The sequence below is a fragment of the Schistocerca cancellata genome, chromosome 6 (genome assembly GCF_023864275.1).
Source record: "Schistocerca cancellata isolate TAMUIC-IGC-003103 chromosome 6, iqSchCanc2.1, whole genome shotgun sequence".
In the NCBI taxonomy this organism is placed as follows: Eukaryota; Metazoa; Arthropoda; class Insecta; order Orthoptera; family Acrididae; genus Schistocerca; species Schistocerca cancellata.
The window spans coordinates 18,332,855-18,353,191 of NC_064631.1; the positions used below are offsets into that span (position 1 = coordinate 18,332,855).

At 44.0% G+C, this 20,337-nt stretch overlaps 1 protein-coding gene across 1 annotated transcript in view; it reads left to right on the plus strand.

The window, feature by feature from the left end:
* LOC126190632 (cytochrome P450 6k1-like) overlaps nucleotides 1-20,337 on the plus strand; it is a 174,294-nt gene that overhangs the window by 127,264 nt on the left and 26,693 nt on the right. The window contains exon 5 of the mRNA XM_049931050.1: nucleotides 8,927-9,108. Within this exon, the coding sequence (XP_049787007.1) occupies nucleotides 8,927-9,108 (182 nt within the window). The remainder of the gene's footprint in view (nucleotides 1-8,926; nucleotides 9,109-20,337) is intronic.

Here is a 20,337-nt window from a genome sequence, read left to right on the forward strand (position 1 = left end):
TGGAAGCGTGTATTCGTTATCGCCATACTGGCGTATCCCCCGGCGTGATGATATGGGGTGCCATTGGTTACACGTCTCGGTCGCCTCTTGTTCGCATTGACGGCACTTTGAACAGTGGACGTTACATTTCAGATGTGTTAAGCCCTGTGGCTCTACCCTTCATTCGATCCCTGCGAAACCCTACATTTCAGCAGGATAATGCACGACCGCATGTTGCAGGTCCTGTACGCGCCTGTCTGGATCCAGAAAATGTTCGACTGCTGCCCTGGCCAGCACATTCTCCAGATCTCTCACCAATTGAAAACATCTGGTCAATGGTGGCCGAGCAACTGGCTCGTCACAATACGCCAGTCACTACTGTTGATGAACTGTGGTATCGTGTTGAAGCTGCATGGGCATCTGTACCTGTACACGCCATCCAAGCTCTGTTTGACTCAATGCCCAGGCGTATCAAGGCCGTTATTACGGCCAGAGGTGGTTGTTCTGGGTACTGATTTGTCAGGATCTATGCACCCATATTGCGTGAAAATGTAATCACATGTCAGTTCTAGTACAATATATTCGTCCAATGAATACCCGTTTATCATCTGCATTTCTTCTTGGTGTAGCAATTTTAATGGCCTGTAGTGTACTTCTAAGTTCTAGGGGACTGATGACCTCAGAAGTGAAGTCCCATAGTGCTCAGAGCCATTTTAACCTCTTTTGTCCCTGCCAAGTAACATAGCCAGATGAAACTTGGACATTCGTAGGGTGGTACAGAAGGTAACTGAAAGATAAGAACAGAAATGACGCTTTTATTCAAATACAACAATTTCACTGAAGTCACTGCGATTCGTGATGGACCATGGACTTTACAAAAGGCGAAAACATTAGTCTTAAAAGGGTGAGCGATCACCGTGGACGGCAGTGCATCTTCTGCGGCGTGCTTCCGCGCTCGCCACGAGGTCGGTGCGAGTTCTCGCGGCAGGCGGGGCTTCCCACTCCTCGACAAGTGCAGGGCGGTCGGGTCGCTACCGCACGTGGACACGCTGCGGTGTGGCTGCGCAGCGCGTGCCGCAGGTGCTCAACGGGAATCGAACAGGTCAGACCACTCGTTGACTACCTTTTCGTTCCAAGAGCTCCTCCACCTGTGCCGTTCTATGTCGTGATGCGTGCTCACCCATAAAACGACGCACGTGCGGAAGAGGTGGTGTTAAAAATGATGGATGGGACGAACTACCACAACAACTCCTTAGCTGCCTTGTGGCTAGCGTAGCAGCACGTATTGCCGTCCTTGGCGATCACTCACTTGTACCAAGAATCGTGTCCCGCTTTTCGTAATGTTAAGGGGACCATCATGAATCGCAGTGACTTAAGCGTAATTATTGTCTCTGAATAAATCGACCACTTCTGCTGGCCTCGGTGGGTATTTCTTCCGGTTACATTCTTTACTGCCCTCTAGCAGGCCTTTCTCTGTATGGTCCAAATTTCTTGGAGCTACTTTACACGCCAAAGTTACTTTCTTCCTTACGTTTTGTTTTGGAAACAATAATACTAACAGAATAACATTGAATAAACGATATAACCAGAGCTTTTTTCTAAAGAAAAGATTGAGGGTACTCCGACATTAGATATAATGCAGCAAAAATATAACTGAACCCGTCTGCTTTTAGTCATGACGTCATCAACATATCGAACTACAAAAAGAATGGTATTGGACTCTTCAGTTGACTTAGAGCTCAAGTGCAGCAGGCGATACCGAGAAACACACAAACATACAAGGGAATGCGGTATCAAACCCTTCAGTTTTCTTGTGCTGATTTATTTTTTCAAAAATAACAAATCTTCATACATCTTTTAGAACAGGCGGTTTTTTACCGTCTATCTGTTTGAGAAGTGTCCATTATAATTCATTTTAATCTGCTTCCAAATGCCCACCAATGAAATCGAGCCAGGCAGCTTCCCCACAAACGTCATACAACGCTACTCTGAAGTTAAATAATCAGGTTTGAAAAACCTTTTCTACAATTACAATAGTACCTACCATCAAAAACAAGGTCTTCGATGAGCCTTACACGAAATTTTGCTAGCGTGTCGGGGTAATTATTGCATTTTGTCACCATTTCCGTTATAGATTTTGAAAGCGTCTCCTTCACGACCGACATAAAAAATTCGGTTTCTTGACTTCGTTTTTCATGTAATCCTGTGATGCGTCTACCCCACAAAATAAACAGTTTCTTTTAAGGTAAAATTTCTGAGACAATGATCGATAAATGTAGGACTGATTTCTCACCCTTCCCATTCTAGCATTATGATCCTTCCAATAACATTTACTGCACTTTTATGAGCAACAACAGTGGTACTTTTATGTAAAACATTCTCGGTTTTCTTGCCGCGCCAGTTGAGGTTAAATCTCAAGCTTTCGATGATAGGCTCCATCGTCATCGTCGGGAGCAACTGACTGTCTCCACCGCTCGAGGACGGCTTCTGATTGGTCGATTTGTTATTGGTCGTATATTGCGTACTGCTGTCACAGACGGCGTCAATGTGTGCGCCGGTGGCGCCAGCACTTCCTCTGGAACGTAAACCTTGGAAGGAATGTTTCTGCTGCTTCTCTGCATCGAACGCTCGTTTCCAAGCGCCTCTCAGATACGATCTGCTATCACGGTTAAAGTCCTTCTCGCTCATTCTTATTTTAACAGCCTCCTTGATAACAAAATACCAGTATGTGGAGGCATAGGACCAAATTTTTGTCTCATCGAACAATATCTTATGTTTGTTCGTGAGGCTGGGCTGCGCTATTGCAGATTTCTCCAGTTCTCTATTTTTAATATGCCGTTGGTGTTCTTGTGCAGAGGTCGGAAACGGTACGAGTGGTCTGACCTATACATTTGCTTCCACACTCACAGCGGATATTATAATTTCCAGGGACCCTGACGCCGAGACTGTTCTTAACAGGGCACATTATCTTAATTTTCTATGGAGGACTCTTCCTATTTTGCTGGATATAGCGCCATAAAAAGGAATAACCGCAGTCGGTGTTTCACCCTGTGTGTGTGTGTGTGCAGCATTTCCACGTTTCCTTTTCTTGGAGAACGCTGCCTTTATAGCGCGTGCAGCATAGCCATTCTTTCGGAACACGTCCTTCAGATGGTTAATTTCGGACTTCAAGTGGTCCTCGTCAGAAACAGTTTTTGCTCTATATACCAACGTGTTAAAAACGGCTCTCTTCTGAATAGGGTGATGGAAACTCTGTGTATTAAGGCATAAATCGGTATGCGTCGGCTTACGGTATACAGAGTGGCCGAGACACACGTCCGCCCGTCGTCGCACTAAAACGTCTAAGAATGGCAGCCTTCCTTCCTTCATTGTCCATCTCGACAGTGAACCGGATGTTCGGATTAATGCTGTTCATGTTTTCCATGAATTGTTCGAGAGCTTCTGCGCCGTGTGGCCAGACCAAAAATGTATCGTCAACATAACGATAAAATAAGGATGGACGGAGGGGAGCCGAATTTAATGCACGTTCCTCAAAATTCTCCATAAAAAAGTTAGCCACTGTTGGAGACAACGGAGAGCCCATCGCCATACTATCCGTCATTTCATAAAATGTGTTACCACAGAAGAAGTAGGTGGTCGTCATCACAAGCCGGAACAACTTTAAAGTTTCAGGAGGAAAAAGATCCGCCAGCAGTTTCGAAATGTCCTCCACAGGAACCTTTGTGGACAGCGATACCATACTCAGGCAGGCTAAAATGTCATTCGGACCGACTCTGATCTGTTCGATTTTCCCAATGAACATCTGTAAGTTTTTGATGTGATGTTCACACCGGCCGACTATAGAAGTCATCAACTTTGTTAGGTATTTTTCCAGCTTGTACGTAGGAGAACCAATTGCACTGACAATAGGTCTCAAATGAACATTATCGTTGTGGGTCTTCGGTAGTCCGTACAACCTGGGAGGTCTAGGAGCTCGGACTCTGAGATTTTTCGTAACATCATCTGGCAGACCGGAATTCTTCAGTAGCTCCATGATTTTTCTACTGTACGTCAATGTTGCGTCCCGTTTAAGACATTTGTACGTACTGTCCTCCAACAGTGATGTCATTTTGCTACGATATTCGGTAGTGTTAAGAACGACGGTGGCATTTCCTTTGTCAGCTGGTAATATGACAAGATCTTCATCTCTCCTTAGTAAACGGAGCCCCTCCCTCTCCTCTCTACTGATATTACATCTCGGAGACTTAGCTGAGGCCGAAAAGCGACTGGTAGTAAGTCTCACTTGGTCGGCGTCGTCCTGTGCAAGATGCCGCACCTCCTGTTCTGCTCCACTGATAAGATCCACGACGGGTATAGAACGTGGTGTAGGAGCAAAATTCAAACCTTTATTAAGGGCCGAGATGGCTCCTTTGTCCAGGTTCTTTCCCGATAGGTTGACGACAGTGCATGCTGTTTCACGTGATGACTGCAAGACACTCAAATTTCGTTGCTTGTTTATCCGATGTATAGCTAAGACGAGCTCTTTGATGTGCAGCCGTCGTCTTATCGACCCACTCCCAGTCAAACGGCGAGAGAACAGTAAATAACAAAAGATGCGCAGATCCGCCAAGTATCTCGTTGTAACCCTGGACTCGAGACTAACGTGGAAACCCCACACAGACGAGGTCCACAGGATGGTCTGTGCCAGAATGTCCATCCTGTACCCAGTCCTCAGCACAACCAGCTCCCTCGCCTGCTCTGTAGGAGCAAATGTCTATCAGGCCCTTATATGACCAGTAATGGACTATGCCTGCCTTGTCTGGAGATACGCGGCGAAGCAGCATCTGGACAAACTCCAGAGGCTGCAGGACCGCGCCCTCAGGGGGCACTGCATCTACCCATGGGATTCCCCATAGACGACCTGCACGCCGCTGCCGAAATCCCCCTCCTCAAAGAAAGATTCCAAAATCTGGCAAGGGCTTTCTACGAGAGGTCTTCCGGATCTGGAGATAACATGATCCACTTCCTAGGTTGGTATGACGCGCCCCGTGATAAGCACAAACGCCCTATGACTATCTTCGACAACTAAGTAGAAGAGAAAAATCCCAAATCTCCAAGTCCTATTACCAATCCTTAATCTTTAACACCCAAAATCTTGCCAAACTCAGGCAAGTACACCACCAGAACACCACCACAATACAGAGACAGCCGAAACAAACATAGATAATCACACACACATAAAACATACACGTCCCCAAGGAAGGGAAAGTAGGTGATCGAGAGAGAGAGAGAGAGAGAGAGAGAGAGAGAGAGAGAGAGAGAGCAGCGAAGACAGTCAGTTGCTCCTGATTATAACGATGGAGGCTATTGTCCAAAGCTTGAGATTTTATCCCGAATTGAGGCGGCACGAAAACCGAGAATGTTTTACATACAAGTGCCATCGTGAAATACTTCGTTCTCATGAACAGCGGTACAGTTCATCATAACAATATTTTTACCATTTCTTCTCGTCTTATACTCTCTCAATAAACGTTTGTATACATTTTCCCTTCACTTTATCAGATCTGCGTTCGTAAGACTCTCGCTACAAATGCAAATGTCGCGCTGGTAACCCACTGACGAGCGTGACTAAGCAATGGTCAGTAACTACTGACGCCTTCTCCAATGACATATCTAGCAGTGGTCAATAAAAGACCTTGCTGAAAGCACGCGTTTTCGTCATCGTAGCATAGAAATAAAGAGAATGATTGTACTGATAAATACACGAAGCAAGAAAAGTGAATATTGGGAAAAAAATGATGTCGTTAACCAAGCGATTTCCATAAAACTGATAAATGGCTGTATTATGGTTGTATTTATTAATAGACAATGTTTTTCGGCACTATCTTCGACTTTATTAAAACGTTTTTCATTGCTCTAGAACTTTTCTCCGAGAAAAGTTTTCTTCATATTGGCCAGTTCTCAGATACTGCACACTTTATGGCGCCGAAACAGATAATCATCGAAACGTGAAAAACTGGCGTTTTTTGTTGTAGCTTGGAAGGCGCGGAGGTAACGATTACTCTAGCCAAGGTTAACAGAGACCTCGAACGGAACAGTCTGTTTCACACTTCTACCAACAAGTACAAATCACAAAATGGAGGCGAAACTGAGAAGAAAATTTTTGTAAGCAATAGTTGGCATTAGTAAGCTTATACCGATGTCTCTTCTTTTCGTGTTTCTTGATCCCAGCTTCTTGAGATCTCTTGTGAATCGTCACGATAAAAGTTTAGTAGTGGCGTGGGACTATCTGTTGTGGGTGAATTCGTTTCCGACTAATAATCTGTCCAGTTAATGTGAAATAATAATGTGTGATAGAAGTGTTCAGATAAAACTTATTACACTTCCTCAACATTTCAATAATTCCACCTGGTACAGTTCATGCTAGAATTGGAAGCTGATTGCTCTGTTTTAATGAAGTATTGCCCGTTCAGTTATATTGGCATTTATTACTGGTTGTGATGTGAACTGCTGCTTGGCAGTGTTGGTGAGTATTCAAAATCTACTTGCAATTAATGTGCATTTATCAATAAGAATAGTGTTGGTCAGTGAAATGCAATATCAATGAAGTTACACAGCAGTTGGTAATTTAACTTTTGAAACCGCTGGTTTATTGGTGTTTCTGGAAAAGAACACTCTTATGCTCTCATTCGATCAGCATATTCCGTGTAACCGTTTTGTATGTGCAATGAGACTTATTACGTTGTAAATCGTTTTAATGAATGAATTGATTTGCATTAAAGTGTTGCTAAGCGACCTGATCAACAAGGTGATATGTGTCCTAAGTAAAACAGAACGTCAATATTTTGAATATATTTTCGGTTCGTTTTTATCAAAAATCAGTATTTGTCTCGAAAAGTAGTTTTCAACTTCGTGCATTAAGTCCAAACACGTTTGCAATTATTATACGTGATTTAATAGAAAGATCAAACACGCGCAAGCGTGTAACGTGTTTCAATTCGAGCACGCAAGTTTCAGTTTTCCCTGATGGGCTAAACGACTTTTTGTAATAACGTGATGTGTCTATTTCATGTAAAGTCTAAGTGAAACTGCGTTTGTCTCTGTCCGGCTCAAACTCACAAAACGAAATTCACCGCACAGGTCAGCGAACTCTACACGCGCACTTTTAGCTCTAAGTGGTAACTCGTCTAACAGTAAAAGCCACACATAAATTCACATTTTTTACATGCATACAAAAATCAAAACACCTTTATATTAAACAGATAAATTATGACATGCAACTTCTAATTAAACATTTCCTATTCTAAATAAACTTCAAGAACTTGTATTTCATAATCAATAAAATTTTATCCCGTGAAAGAAACTATTAGTCTGTTAAAACTGATTCAGATTAGTGTCAACTCGCGTCTGGACGCTGACGCCACGAATTGATACTTGTTTGGAATGGGCGAAATACCTTTACTAAAAAGTACTATTAGTTGAGTAATTTACGGACTTTTATGACGAATTTGGTACCCCTTGCATCGCTACAATGTGTCGGCAAAAGTCGGTGGACTTCCTGCAGTAGCCGGCCATTGCCAACATTTAAGATCTAAAATTGCTTCATTTGACTTCATGTTCATTACAATAGTTACCACATTTCAACACAAACTTTGCTTTCGCGAAACTTTATAATTTTCGTCTTGCTTTTCCACCATAACACTGCGAGACGGCGTAGTAATTGATGCACTAGTCTCGCATTGGGGAGACAGGGGTTCATCCCCAGAGCCAGCCATCCAGATTTGGGTTCCCGTGGTTTCTCTGTTTACTCTGGGCGAATTCCGGGATGGTTCCTTGAGAAGACCATGCCGTTTCCTTCCCGTCCAATATAAAAAATCCGAGAAACACTCCGTCTCTAATGACTTTAGCTGTTCACACGGCGTAAACCACTTGACTTACTTCCATAATTCTACCACAGCAGATGATCAATGGGCCTACGAAGCGGAGACCATATGTGTGTTGTCAGTACTAAGCAGCATGGAAATTCGTTTCCATGGCGGTCAAAGTGCTGCTTCTGCCTCGTTATTGTTTGAAACTATAGCAATTGCTGGAAAGACGTGGATTGTCGACATGAATGCGCAGATGTTCACTATAATCTCTAAATGACAATTATTGGCATACAAAAACACATGTCCATGTAGATACTATCGAGAAAAGAATTTTACTGACGTCTGCTTGATGATGAACGTGATAATTTAATAGCAAAATGACCCACAATAACTTAAATTTTATATAGAAATACATACACGGTGTTGTGCCATGTGTTTTATTACGAATCCACTTTATAACGATGTCTATTTGTTGAAAATCACCGTAAAAATCAAATCCTGTTTTCGCCTATAGTTCAACTACTGTCGCTCACTGCGTACAATCCATCAGTTCTACGGTTACTGCCGTTGTTCTGTTTCTCATGTGATGTCACGTGTCTCTCTGGTTTCCTTGCTCGTATTTGCTTTATTTTTTTAAGTCTCTAGGAAACGGTGCCGTTTATCGGAAATACTATAGCAGTTCTGTTCAGTGCTGGATTCCAGATATAATAGATGCTGGGTACACTGCTGGGTAACTATCACTCACTTCTTCATTTGCGCTCTGAAGATACAATTAACATAATATCAGAGGTTGCTATACAGGCGTTGCATACAATTTACACACAGCATATAGTTCATTAAATGTGTGTATTTTTCTCTTTTGTGTACTCATTTCTCCTGTTACCCACACCCTGAATTCATGTTAACCCCGGTTTAGGATGTCCAATTAGTGTTAATTATGATGATCTGATTCGCCGAATATGGTTGACTAACGAAAGGTTCGGGGCAACATTCGTCGCATCTACAACTGTATGCTAACTAACTAATACAATTTCAGGTAAATCTTAGGAAAACAGATAAAAATAATAAGATGAATATTACTGGTGCCTTCAACATTTCAGGGTCAAGTGTGGCTTCAGTGACGTCAGCAGCTTTTTTCGGAAGATGATTGCGGATACTGTAGCCTATCGAGAGGAGAACAACGTCATGAGGAAGGATTACATGCAGCTTCTGATACAACTAAAGAATAAAGGATTCCTTGATGGGGACAAGGTGCAGAACGGGAACAAAGTGGAAAACATAAGTGAGTGCTTTGGCTTCTACCACCTACAGTTTTATAGAGTATTCCTTGCGGTCTCTCCATTGTCAATTATTACCTCTAAATTATAGACAGTGTACGCTGTGGAAATTGAGGAACTGAGTATTTCTACTGATTTAACTTTTCTGTTGATTCATGTGTTTTCCAACCAGTAACGCTGACGGATACAAAGGGCTTGTGTACATTAAGAAATACGCAACTCAGCAGTATCACATCAGCTGATATTATCAAAACTTGAGATTAATGTCAAATGCTGGACTGTGCTCCCTACAAAGTAAACTTTTTATTTTGATGTGCAGGATGATCCGGAGTCTACCAGCAAATTATCTAAGATTATTCGGGTTGGTTAAACGATTGTTCTGATCCGACAAAGCAATGACTGGTAGTACCATTGTCTAGCGTTGCATTTAATCAAATTCATTGATTCTACTTGTATTAAACTATTGTAGAATATGTTATAGATTGAAATCACAGAACAATATCATTTCGATTCGAGTTGCTGTACTATATTCGATATCAGCTACCTCATGAGACATAAAATACGCTGTTTCTCCTTGCTGGTAACGTTTATAATTTTGTCTGTGTTTTCATAAAGGCGATAACACACGCCTTGCTCGCCTGTTGCTCCCAGTAGATTTCCGCCTTGTTCACGAGGTAGCCGGGATCACGCCCGATATTAAATTAAGTCGATCATGTCTCTCTGAACAATCGGTACTTGCATTAATTTTATTTCACGCTGAGGGCCAAAACTGGTCCAAATACAGATTTAGAGAAAAGTGAATAGAAGCCTGCAAAGAATGTCCATTCTATAAGAATGAGAATCAAATGTTTAAAATAGTGATTGAACCTGAATTTTTGGATGTTGAGAAATGAAGGAAGATTGTGGTTTAACGTCCCTTCGGTATTGAAGTCACTAGAGACAGAGTCCACGCTCAGGTGTTTTCGGATATGGGGAAGAAAATGGGCCGTGCCTTTTTCAAAGGAACCGTCTGGGACGATTTAGGGAAATCACGGTAACCGAAATCTGGATGACCAGACACGGATTTGAAATGACGTCCTCCCTCTCGCTCCATTTGGACTTTGTGCGAGCATTATTACTAGGGACATTAACTGAATTGTTTGAAGTTGCATATAACATAAAAAGTTGTCTGCATGCAAATCATTAAATTTCGAGCGTCCAGTCGCATAGACTGCACTTCGTTAAGTGTTAGTCTGCCGACACACACTCCGGCGAACATCGTAGCGAGCCAGCTCTCGCGCAGCTACGCTTCAACAAATAAGAGTTCCTGCACCAATTACCCTCTCGGCAACCTTCCTTGTGGATCGACTGCCTGTCCATATGCAGTCGAAATATCGGACGAGGGTACAGACTTTCTGTTGCCAAAAATCTGTCCAGCATCTTCCGAGTGAGCCGACGCTCGCTCGGTGTATGGCCCAAATATTGTTTATTGCTTCGTTCTCAACTGATAATGTCTAATGTCCTCAGAGTTCGTCGAACATCATGTAGCAATTGAGGCAATAAAGGTTCCCTTCCAGATTCTATGCTATCTATTGTGTATCAAAATACTTCATTGACTAACGATAATAATTTCAATTCTTTTTTTTTTTGGGTTTATTGGTTTCGTTTTCTAGAGCATGAGAAGGAAGAGGTAACAGGATACGCAAGGCAGGGTCTACGACTATGAGAACTTTTTAACGTTTCAGTCATCAATAGCAAAAAAAACAAATTCTTCTCCCACCTAAAATGTAGTTAAACTCATCTAAAAACCATGCTTTCTGTTTAAAACGTTCTATCACTACCTCTTCTGTCTTCTCAGGTTAGCTTTTATTCCCTTAAAATTCAAGCTGACAAAATGTAGAGAATATTTCCATAATAACTCATTTAAAATGATACAATTCCATTAACAGACGTACAAATATTACAAAAAAAAATCTGACCGAAAAAAGAGAGACATTATGCGATTGGCGCATTACGACTTGCGCGGACCCTTTCAAAGGCGTTCCTTACCTTCCCAGCGACTAGACACTACACGAAAACAGAAATGTACTAATTCTATAGTCACGTAAGAAACACATAGCTTAACATTTAACGCAACTTGTTAAACTTCGTCTGCTTGCATTGGGTCAGCGACTACAGGTGTAAAGGTAGCGCATGTAGCCTAGAGATTGATGACTCTACGATTTCTGGCGAAGAAATTGTGTTTCTCAGTGAGTCAAAAGTGTGTCAATATACGGCCGAAATGTCTATCGAATAAAAGCAGTTTTTTTAGTCAGTCGATATATATGACGGGAATATCGATTGAAGTAATAAAGTTTCTGCAGACGTAAACCTGTAGAACATCTCCTCAGTCAGCGTACGGCAGAGATATCAATTGAGAAATTGAGTTTCTGAGATGGTAGGCCTTTTACCGACCATTCATTCGATGAGCTGAAAGTCCTTCGGTACATGGCAAAAATATCAGCTTAATAAACGAAATATCAGTGGCTGTAAAACTAGCACACGTCTTTTGAATGAGACAATAAACTGTCGGTACATGGCCGAAATTTCGGTTAAGGAAATCAAGTGCCTGTGGCCATAAATCTGTTGGCCATGTTCCAAGTGAGCCATCCGTCTGTTGGTACGTAGCGGAAATATCGTTTGAAGAAACGTATTGTTTGCGGCTATAAACATCTTACCATCTTCTGAGTGAACCGTCACCCGCTGAAGTACATCCGATTATGGGATTAAAGAAATGAAGTTCTGTCACGGTAAATTTATTTGCCATGTTTCGAGTCACCAGATAAGTTGTCAGTATGCAGCTCAAGAGTAACAGCGTAAGCAGAGAACAGGCACACAGAGTGTCACTGGTGCCTTCATCGATGAGGTCATCGAATCGAGGAGTTATGGGATTTCCCAACCCCTCCCCCCCCCCTCTTGCCACCGTCTGACAAAGACCAAGAGCCCTAGATATAAAATGGCGGGATATTGAATTTTTGGCCGGAAATTCAAAGAATAGGTCAATTGCGCTTTCGTGTTTCCTATGGAAGTAGAGCTATTGACCTAAGTACAAATTGCTGGGAAATTCAAGATGTCGCATTGTCTCGCTCGCTGACTTCGAATACTGGCCCTGCCTCTATGTCGTCACAGTCCAAGACTTGGAATCTGAGCTCCAGCCTAACCATGACTCGGAGTCCAAGATGGCTGACCTGGAATGCTGATCGAACATGGGAGTGGGGTATACTGGTGTAGCCCTGTGACATCAGAATCCAAGGCATGAAATACTGACGCGAGCTTTATGACGCCGCGATCCAGCTCAGACCTGCTGGTGTATTTACAACAGTGTAGAATCCTGGTACACTGCTCCAGGGGTGGAGTAGAGGCGGTGGCTCTGTGAAGTCACAGTCTGCCTCAGACCCATTGGGCTGTTTATAACAGTGTAAAATGCTGGCGTATTTCCCGGAGATGGAATACTGGCACTGTCTCTATGACGTCACAGTCCAGCTCAGACCTGTTGCGATATTTATAACGGTGTGTAATTCTGTCATACTGGCCTAGACTTGAGAAACTGGGATGGGCTCTATGAGTCTGAATGGAAGTTCTGGAATACTACACTATGATGTCAGTGGCAAACTATGTTTGTGCAGCTCCAGGCCGGTCTCATGACCTGCGTGACATGTTTTCCTGAAGCTATTATTCAATCAGAGGTCACTGCATACCGCTTCTCCTAACTCTAAGTTGGATCAGTGCACTAGTGTCTTTATTTAAACAAACAGCAGGAAGTAAAAGGCCATCCAGACCCACCTCATCCCGCGAAGCCGACTTATTCCCCTCACTTAAAGTCCAAACTGTATTCTGCGTAGTAGCAACCATTGCATCTCTACCGGAACAAATACCTTTGCAGACAGAGCTCCTCCTCCGCGGTCAAGATCTCGCCCACCACACAGCACTACCGCTCTCAGAAGGTCGGGCAGAGCTGTCAGAAGCCGGGGTCGCCGTTTCGTGTGGGACGTACAGAGTCCGGCAGCTGGCAGTCAGCCAGCCATACATACAGTAAGTGACAGCTCCGGACAGAGAGGCGCCACATGCACACAACTTATTCGATAATCTAACGTGAAACGCAGCATAGAAGCTCCAGTTACCAATGCTAGAATGCTCCTTTGACACCACTGCAGTAACAGCATGACTCGAGCTGAAATGACGACAAACATGACTGCATGAAGCACTAAAGTAGTCTACGGCCAATAAATACACTACACAGGTAACTGAAAATCTAGGGAGACACATTCGTCCTCGTATCAATGGACACATTTGCAGTGAATCAGAAGCCAAAAATAAATTGCTTCAGGAACCAAGCTTCAAAATTCATGAAAAAATTTGTGTGGGGGTGGGTGGTACCTATTTACTGATGGTAAAATAACCATCCAACACACAGTGTGCTCCCTGCCGCCGTTGGATAAGCAGCTGCAGCAGCAAGTCGTATACTCCTAGCTCACTCATTTGTTACATAGTTTAATTCTTAATTTCTTTGCATGTTTTTGGTACTTGCTTTGTTTAATTGGCTCTGAGCACTATGGGACTCAACTGCTGAGGTCATTAGTCCCCTAGAACTTAGAACTAGTTAAACCTAACTAACCTAAGGACATCACAAACATCCATGCCCGAGGCAGGATTCGAACCTGCGACCGTAGCGGTCTTGCGGTTCCAGACTGCAGCGCCTTTAACCGCACGGCCATTTGTTTAATTCATAAATTTCGGGCGTATTATAGTATTTGAGAGTTGTAGCATCGCGTTTTAGTACCTGAATAGTGTAAAATCGCGTAGTCTCCTTCCACCGCCGAGCAGTGTGTCAGCAGTGCACAAGTGGCAGCATTACTGCATTTACTAGGCAATCTTGTATTTTAATAACCGTTTAAATTTTGTGTCGATTTGTTCGTGCTCTCTGTAGATTAGTTCAGACGTTCTTTGCACAACAGTTTTTAGCATGGATAGGGACTGCAACTGCTGTGTTCGGATGCAGGCTGAGTTGGCATCCCTTCGCTCCCAGCTTCAGGCAGTGTTGGCTTCGGTCACACAGCTTGAGGCTGTTGCCAATGGTCATCACTGTGGGGGTCCGGATGGGGGTTTGTCGGGGACAGCCAGCTCGTTCCACGCATCCCCCGATCGGACTACGACTGTGGTTGCCCGGGATACTGCCCGCATTGAGGCTGATCCCTCACCTGTGGTAGTGTGGGAGGTCGTCTCAAGGTGTGGCAGGGGGCAAAAGACATTCCGGAGGGCTGAGCGGAAGGCCTCTCCAGTTTGTCTGACGAACCGGTTTCAGGCTCTGTCTCAGGCTGATACTGATCTTCGGCCTGACATGGCTGCTTGTCCCGTTCCAGAGGTTGCCCCTCAGTCTGCAAGATCCGGGCGGTCGCAGAGGGTGGGCTTACTGGTAGTTGGGAGCTCCAACGTCAGGCGCGTAATGGGGCCCCTTAGGGATATGGCAGCAAGGGAGGGGAAGAAAACCAAAGCGCACTCCGTGTGCATACCGGGCGGAGTCATTCAAGATGTGGAAAGGGTCCTTCCGGATGCCATGAAGGGTACAGGGTGCACCCATCTGCAGGTGGTCGCTCATGTCGGCACCAATGATGTGTGTCGCTATGGATCGGAGGAAATCCTCTCTGGCTTCCAGCGGCTATCTGATTTGGTGAAGACTGCCAGTCTCGCTAGCGGGATGAAAGCAGAGCTCACCATCTGCAGCATCGTCGACAGGACTGACTGTGGACCTTTGGTACAGAGCCGAGTGGAGGGTCTGAATCAGAGGCTGAGACGGTTCTGCGACTGTGTGGGCTGCAGATTCCTCGACTTGCGCCATAGGGTGGTGGGGTTTCGGGTTCCGCTGGATAGGTCAGGAGTCCACTACACGCAACAAGTGGCTACACGGGTAGCAGGGGTTGTGTGGCGTGGGCTGGGCGGTTTTTTAGGTTAGATGGCCTCGGGCAAGTACAGAAAGGGCAACAGCCTCAACGGGTGCGGGGCAAAGTCAGGACATGCGGGGACCAAGCAGCAATCGGTATTGTAATTGTAAACTGTCGAAGCTGCGTTGGTAAAGTACCGGAACTTCAAGCGCTGATAGAAAGCACCGAAGCTGAAATCGTTATAGGTACAAAAAGCTGGCTGAAGCCAGAGATAAATTCTGCCGAAATTTTTACAAACGTACAGACGGTGTTTAGAAAGGATAGATTGCATACAACCGGTGGTGGAGTGTTCGTTGCTGTTAGTAGTAGTTTATCTTGTAGTGAAGTAGAAGTGGATAGTTCCTGTGAATTATTATGGGTGGAGGTTACACTCAACAACCGAGCTAGGTTAATAATTGGCTCCTTTTACCGACCCCCCGACTCAGCAGCATTAGTGGCAGAACAGCTGAGAGAAAATTTGGAATATATTTCACATAAATTTTCTCAGCATGTTATAGTCTTAGGTGGAGATTTCAATTTACCAGATATAGACTGGGACACTCAGATGTTTAGGACGGGTGGTAGGGACAGAGCAACGAGTAACATTATACTGAGTGCACTATCCGAAAGTTACCTCGAGCAATTAAACAGAGAACCGACTCGTGGAGATAACATCTTGGACCTACTGATAACAAACAGACCCGAACTTTTTGACTCTGTAAGCGCAGAACAGGGAATCAGTGATCATAAGGCCGTTGCAGCATCCCTGAATATGGAAGTTAATAGGAATATAAAAAAGGGAGGAAGGTTTATCTGTTTAGCAAGAGTAATAGAAGGCAGATTTCAGGCTACCTAACAGATCAAAACGAAAATTTCTGTTCCGACACTGACAATGTTGAGTGTTTATGGAAAAAGTTCAAGGCAATCGTAAAATGCGTTTTAGACAGGTACGTGCCGAGTAAAACTGTGAGGGACGGGAAAAACCCACCGTGGTACAAGAACAAAGTTAGGAAATTACTGCGAAAGCAAAGAGAGCTTCACTCCAAATTTAAACGCAGCCAAAACCTCTCAGACAAACAGAAGCTAAACGATGTCAAAGTTAGCGTAAGGAGGGCTATGCGTGAAGCGTTTAGTGAATTCGAAAGTAAAATACTAGGTACCGACTTGACAGAAAATCCTAGGAAGTTCTGGTCTTACGTTAAATCAGTAAGTGGCTCGAAACAGCATGTCCAGACACTCCGGGATGATGATGGCATTGAAACAGAGGATGACAAGCGTAAAGCTGAAATACGAAACACCTTTTCCAAAGCTGTTTCACAGAGGAAGACCGCACTGCAGTTCCTTCTCTAAATCCTCGCACAAACGAAAAAATGGCTGACATCGAAATAAGTGTCCAAGGAATAGAAAAGCAACTGGAATCACTCAACAGAGGAAAGTCCACTGGACCTGACGGGATTCCAATTCGATTCTACACAGAGTACGCGAAAGAACTTGCCCCCCTTCTAACAGCCGTGTACCGCAAGTCTCTAGAGGAACGGAAGGTTCCAAATGATTGGAAAAGAGCACAGGTAGTCCCAGTCTTCAAGAAGGGTCGTCGAGCAGATGCGCAAAACTATAGACCTATATCTCTGACGTCGATCTGTTGTAGAATTTTAGAACATGTTTTTTGCTCGAGTATCATGTCGTTTTTGGAAACTCAGAACCTACTATGTAGGAATCAACATGGATTCCGGAAACAGCGATCGTGTGAGACCCAACTCGCTCTGTTTGTTCATGAGACGCAGAAAATATTAGATACAGGCTCCCAGGTAGATGCTATTTTTCTTGACTTCCGGAAGGCGTTCGATACAGTTCCGCACTGTCGCCTGATAAACAAAGTAAGAGCCTACGGAATATCAGACCAGCTGTGTGGCTGGATTGAAGAGTTTTTAGCAAACAGAACACAGCATGTTGTTATCAACGGAGAGACGTCTACAGACGTTAAAGTAACCTCTGGCGTGCCACAGGGGAGTGTTATGGGACCATTGCTTTTCACAATATATATAAATGACCTAGTAGATAGTGTCGGAAGTTCCATGCGGCTTTTCGCGGATGATGCTCTAGTATACAGAGAAGTTGCAGCATTAGAAAATTGTAGCGAAATGCAGGAAGATCTGCAGCGGATAGGCACTTGGTGCAGGGAGTGGAAACTGACCCTTAACATAGACAAATGTAATGTATTGAGAATACATAGAAAGAAGGATCCTTTATTGTATGCTTATATGATAGCGGAACAAACACTGGTAGCAGTTACTTCTGTAAAATATCTGGGAGTATGCGTGCGGAACGATTTGAAGTGGAATGATCATATAAAATTAATTGTTGGTAAGGTGGGTACCAGGTTGAGATTCATTGGGAGAGTCCTCAGGAAATGTAGTCCATCAACAAAGGAGGTGGCTTACAAAACACTCGTTCGACCTATACTTGAGTATTGCTCATCAGTGTGGGATCCGCACCAGATCGGGTTGACGGAGGACGGCGCGTTTCGTCACAGGGTTATTTGGTAACCGTGATAGCGTTACGGAGATGTTTAACAAACTCAAGTGGCAGACTCTGCAAGAGAGGCGCTCTGCATCGCGGTGTAGCTTGCTCGCCAGGTTTCGAGAGGGTGCGTTTCTGGATGAGGTATCGAATATATTGCTTCCCCCTACTTATACCTCCCGAGGAGATCACGAATGTAAAATTAGAGAGATTAGAGCGCGCACAGAGGCTTTCAGACAGTCGTTCTTCCCGCGAACCATACGCGACTGGAACAGGAAAGGGAGGTAATGACAGTGGCACGTAAAGTGCCCTCCGCCACACACCGTTGGGTGGCTTGCGGAGTATAAATGTAGATGTAGATATCAAACTAACGAATTTGTATGTACTAGGCATGTAGCAGCAACATTTGAGATTAAAACACTCGTATACTTATTTACATGTCGAATTATAGCTATTAAAAAGCTGCAAATATATGTTATTGGAAACAACGACATGTTTTACTTGCACGTCAGATTTAAGACGAAAAACTCAACCGCTGTCTCCAGCAGAGAGCAGCGCCAACTCCCAAAGAGCAGAGGTTTTCTTACACGGACTCTGCGTATAAGAACGTGTTTGTCGTAGAGGGCAGTGGGTTTATTAGTAACTACACGGATTTTGCCAAGAACTGTGGGATCTCTGATTATATGATAGCACGGGTTTTTTCAGCATTCAGTCGTTAGAGTGTCACGACTGTACTCTGATTAGCCAGAACATAATGACCACCGACCTGTCCAGGCGTTAGCAGCCTCACCTGGAGAGGAATGGCTGCTGTTTGGACACACACACAGTGCATGCAGCATCAGTGTGCGTGCTGTCCGTGTGTAGCATGGGGGAGGCGCGCGATGAATCTGAGTTATCACCACAACATCAATAACTGTGACTTACGTGGGCACGTGATCATCGGAACTGGACGTTGGCGCAGTGGCAGAGCGTTGCATGGTCTGATGAATCCCGATGCCTTCTTCATCATTCCGCCCCTTGACGCCTGTAGTGAGGGACGTAAACAAGCTGGCAACGGCTCCATTATGCTGTGAGGAACATTCACGTGATCGCCCACGGCTCCAGTGGAGTTCCTGCAAGGCACCATGACGGCCGAAGAGTATCGCAAACTGGTTGCAGATCACAAACAACCATACATTACGATAATGTCCAAGAAACTCCATGTCACAATGCCAGGAGTCAGATGAAGTAGTTCGAGGAACAGTGTGGCGAGTTCCAGTTGATGCGCTGGCCACCTAATTCGCCAAATCTGAAACGGATCGAACACATCTGGGAGGTGACTGAACGTGTCGTCAGAGCTCATCGCCCACCCCTCTCGGCAATTTACGGGAATTAGGTGACATGTACGTGCAAATGTGGTGCCACATCCCTCCAGCGACCTATCAAGGCCTCGCTGCTTCCATGCCACGATACATCGGCTCTGTTATCCGTGCCAAAGGTGAACATACCAGGTGAGCCGTGGATGGTTCATGTTATGCGTTGGATTAAACCTTGGCTGCTATTCTGTGTTAGTCTCCCGCGGTTATCGCGATAATGCTGTTATCCTCTCTCTCCGCGAGTCGCAGCGGCGGTGTGTATCGATATTCGCACCTTGTACTATCTTTGTAATCTTAGGTCAAATAAATAAAGTTGTATGTTCGAGTGTAACTGAGAGCCGATTATTTTGGCCCCTTTCCACAATGTAAAGAACGTGTCGTGTCCTGCGGGTTTAGCAGGGCGTCTCACCAGGTATTAGGTTGAAACACCCCCTTTGGAAAATTATAAATTACTGTGATGGTAAACCTCTTACGTTATTTGATTTTCAAACAGCTGAGCAAAACTGAATACACCCAAACATTTCTCTCTTTACTTATTCTGGTCATCACTAAACTGACACACAATATTTTTTTTTAGCGCAACGTAATCTGACTTTCAATAATCCCTACAAAAGAATGGCCCTGACTAACAATAAGCTGTATCTTCCATGAAACACTTACCACACAAAAATCTTCGTTACCCGAACTACTGCAATACAACGAGCGCCAATACTGCCAGCTAAATGAAAGATTCTAACTACTCAACGCACTAACTACTGATAGGCATAGTTAGCAATTGAAAGATTTTGATAGAGAACAAACAATGTATTTACCTTAATAGTGTTCAGAAGTAATTTTATATATATATATATATATATATATATATATATATATATATATATATATATAGAGAGAGAGAGAGAGAGAGAGAGAGAGAGAGAGAGAGAGAGTTCGTGACATGCAGTCTTAGAAACTTCCTTTTTCTGACGGACACACATCCAGATCGTCCGCTCTCAAAACTCTGCTATCTCTCTCACCACATCCACCACTGCTGGCGGCTCACCTCCGACTGGGCAACGCTACGCAGTACCCATCCAGCTGCCCAACACTACAATAGTGAATATTTCAACAATGCCAACCAGCCACAGACTGCACACAGCACAGCCAGTGATTATCATACAGAGCGCTAAGTGGCGTTGCCAACATAAAAACCTAAACAGCCTACTTACAAGGTAGGTATGAGCCAGAGCATAGGTTTTCTTACTTACATGGATTGTAAGTATAAGAACGTGTCTGTCATAGAGGACTGTGAGTTTATTAGTAAGTTCACGGATTTTGCCAAGAATTACGGGATCTCTGATTACCTGATGCCAAGACCTTTTCCAGCACTCAGATGTTAGAGCGTCACGATACCAGTGTTTGATACTGCTGTAAGTTGCGCAGC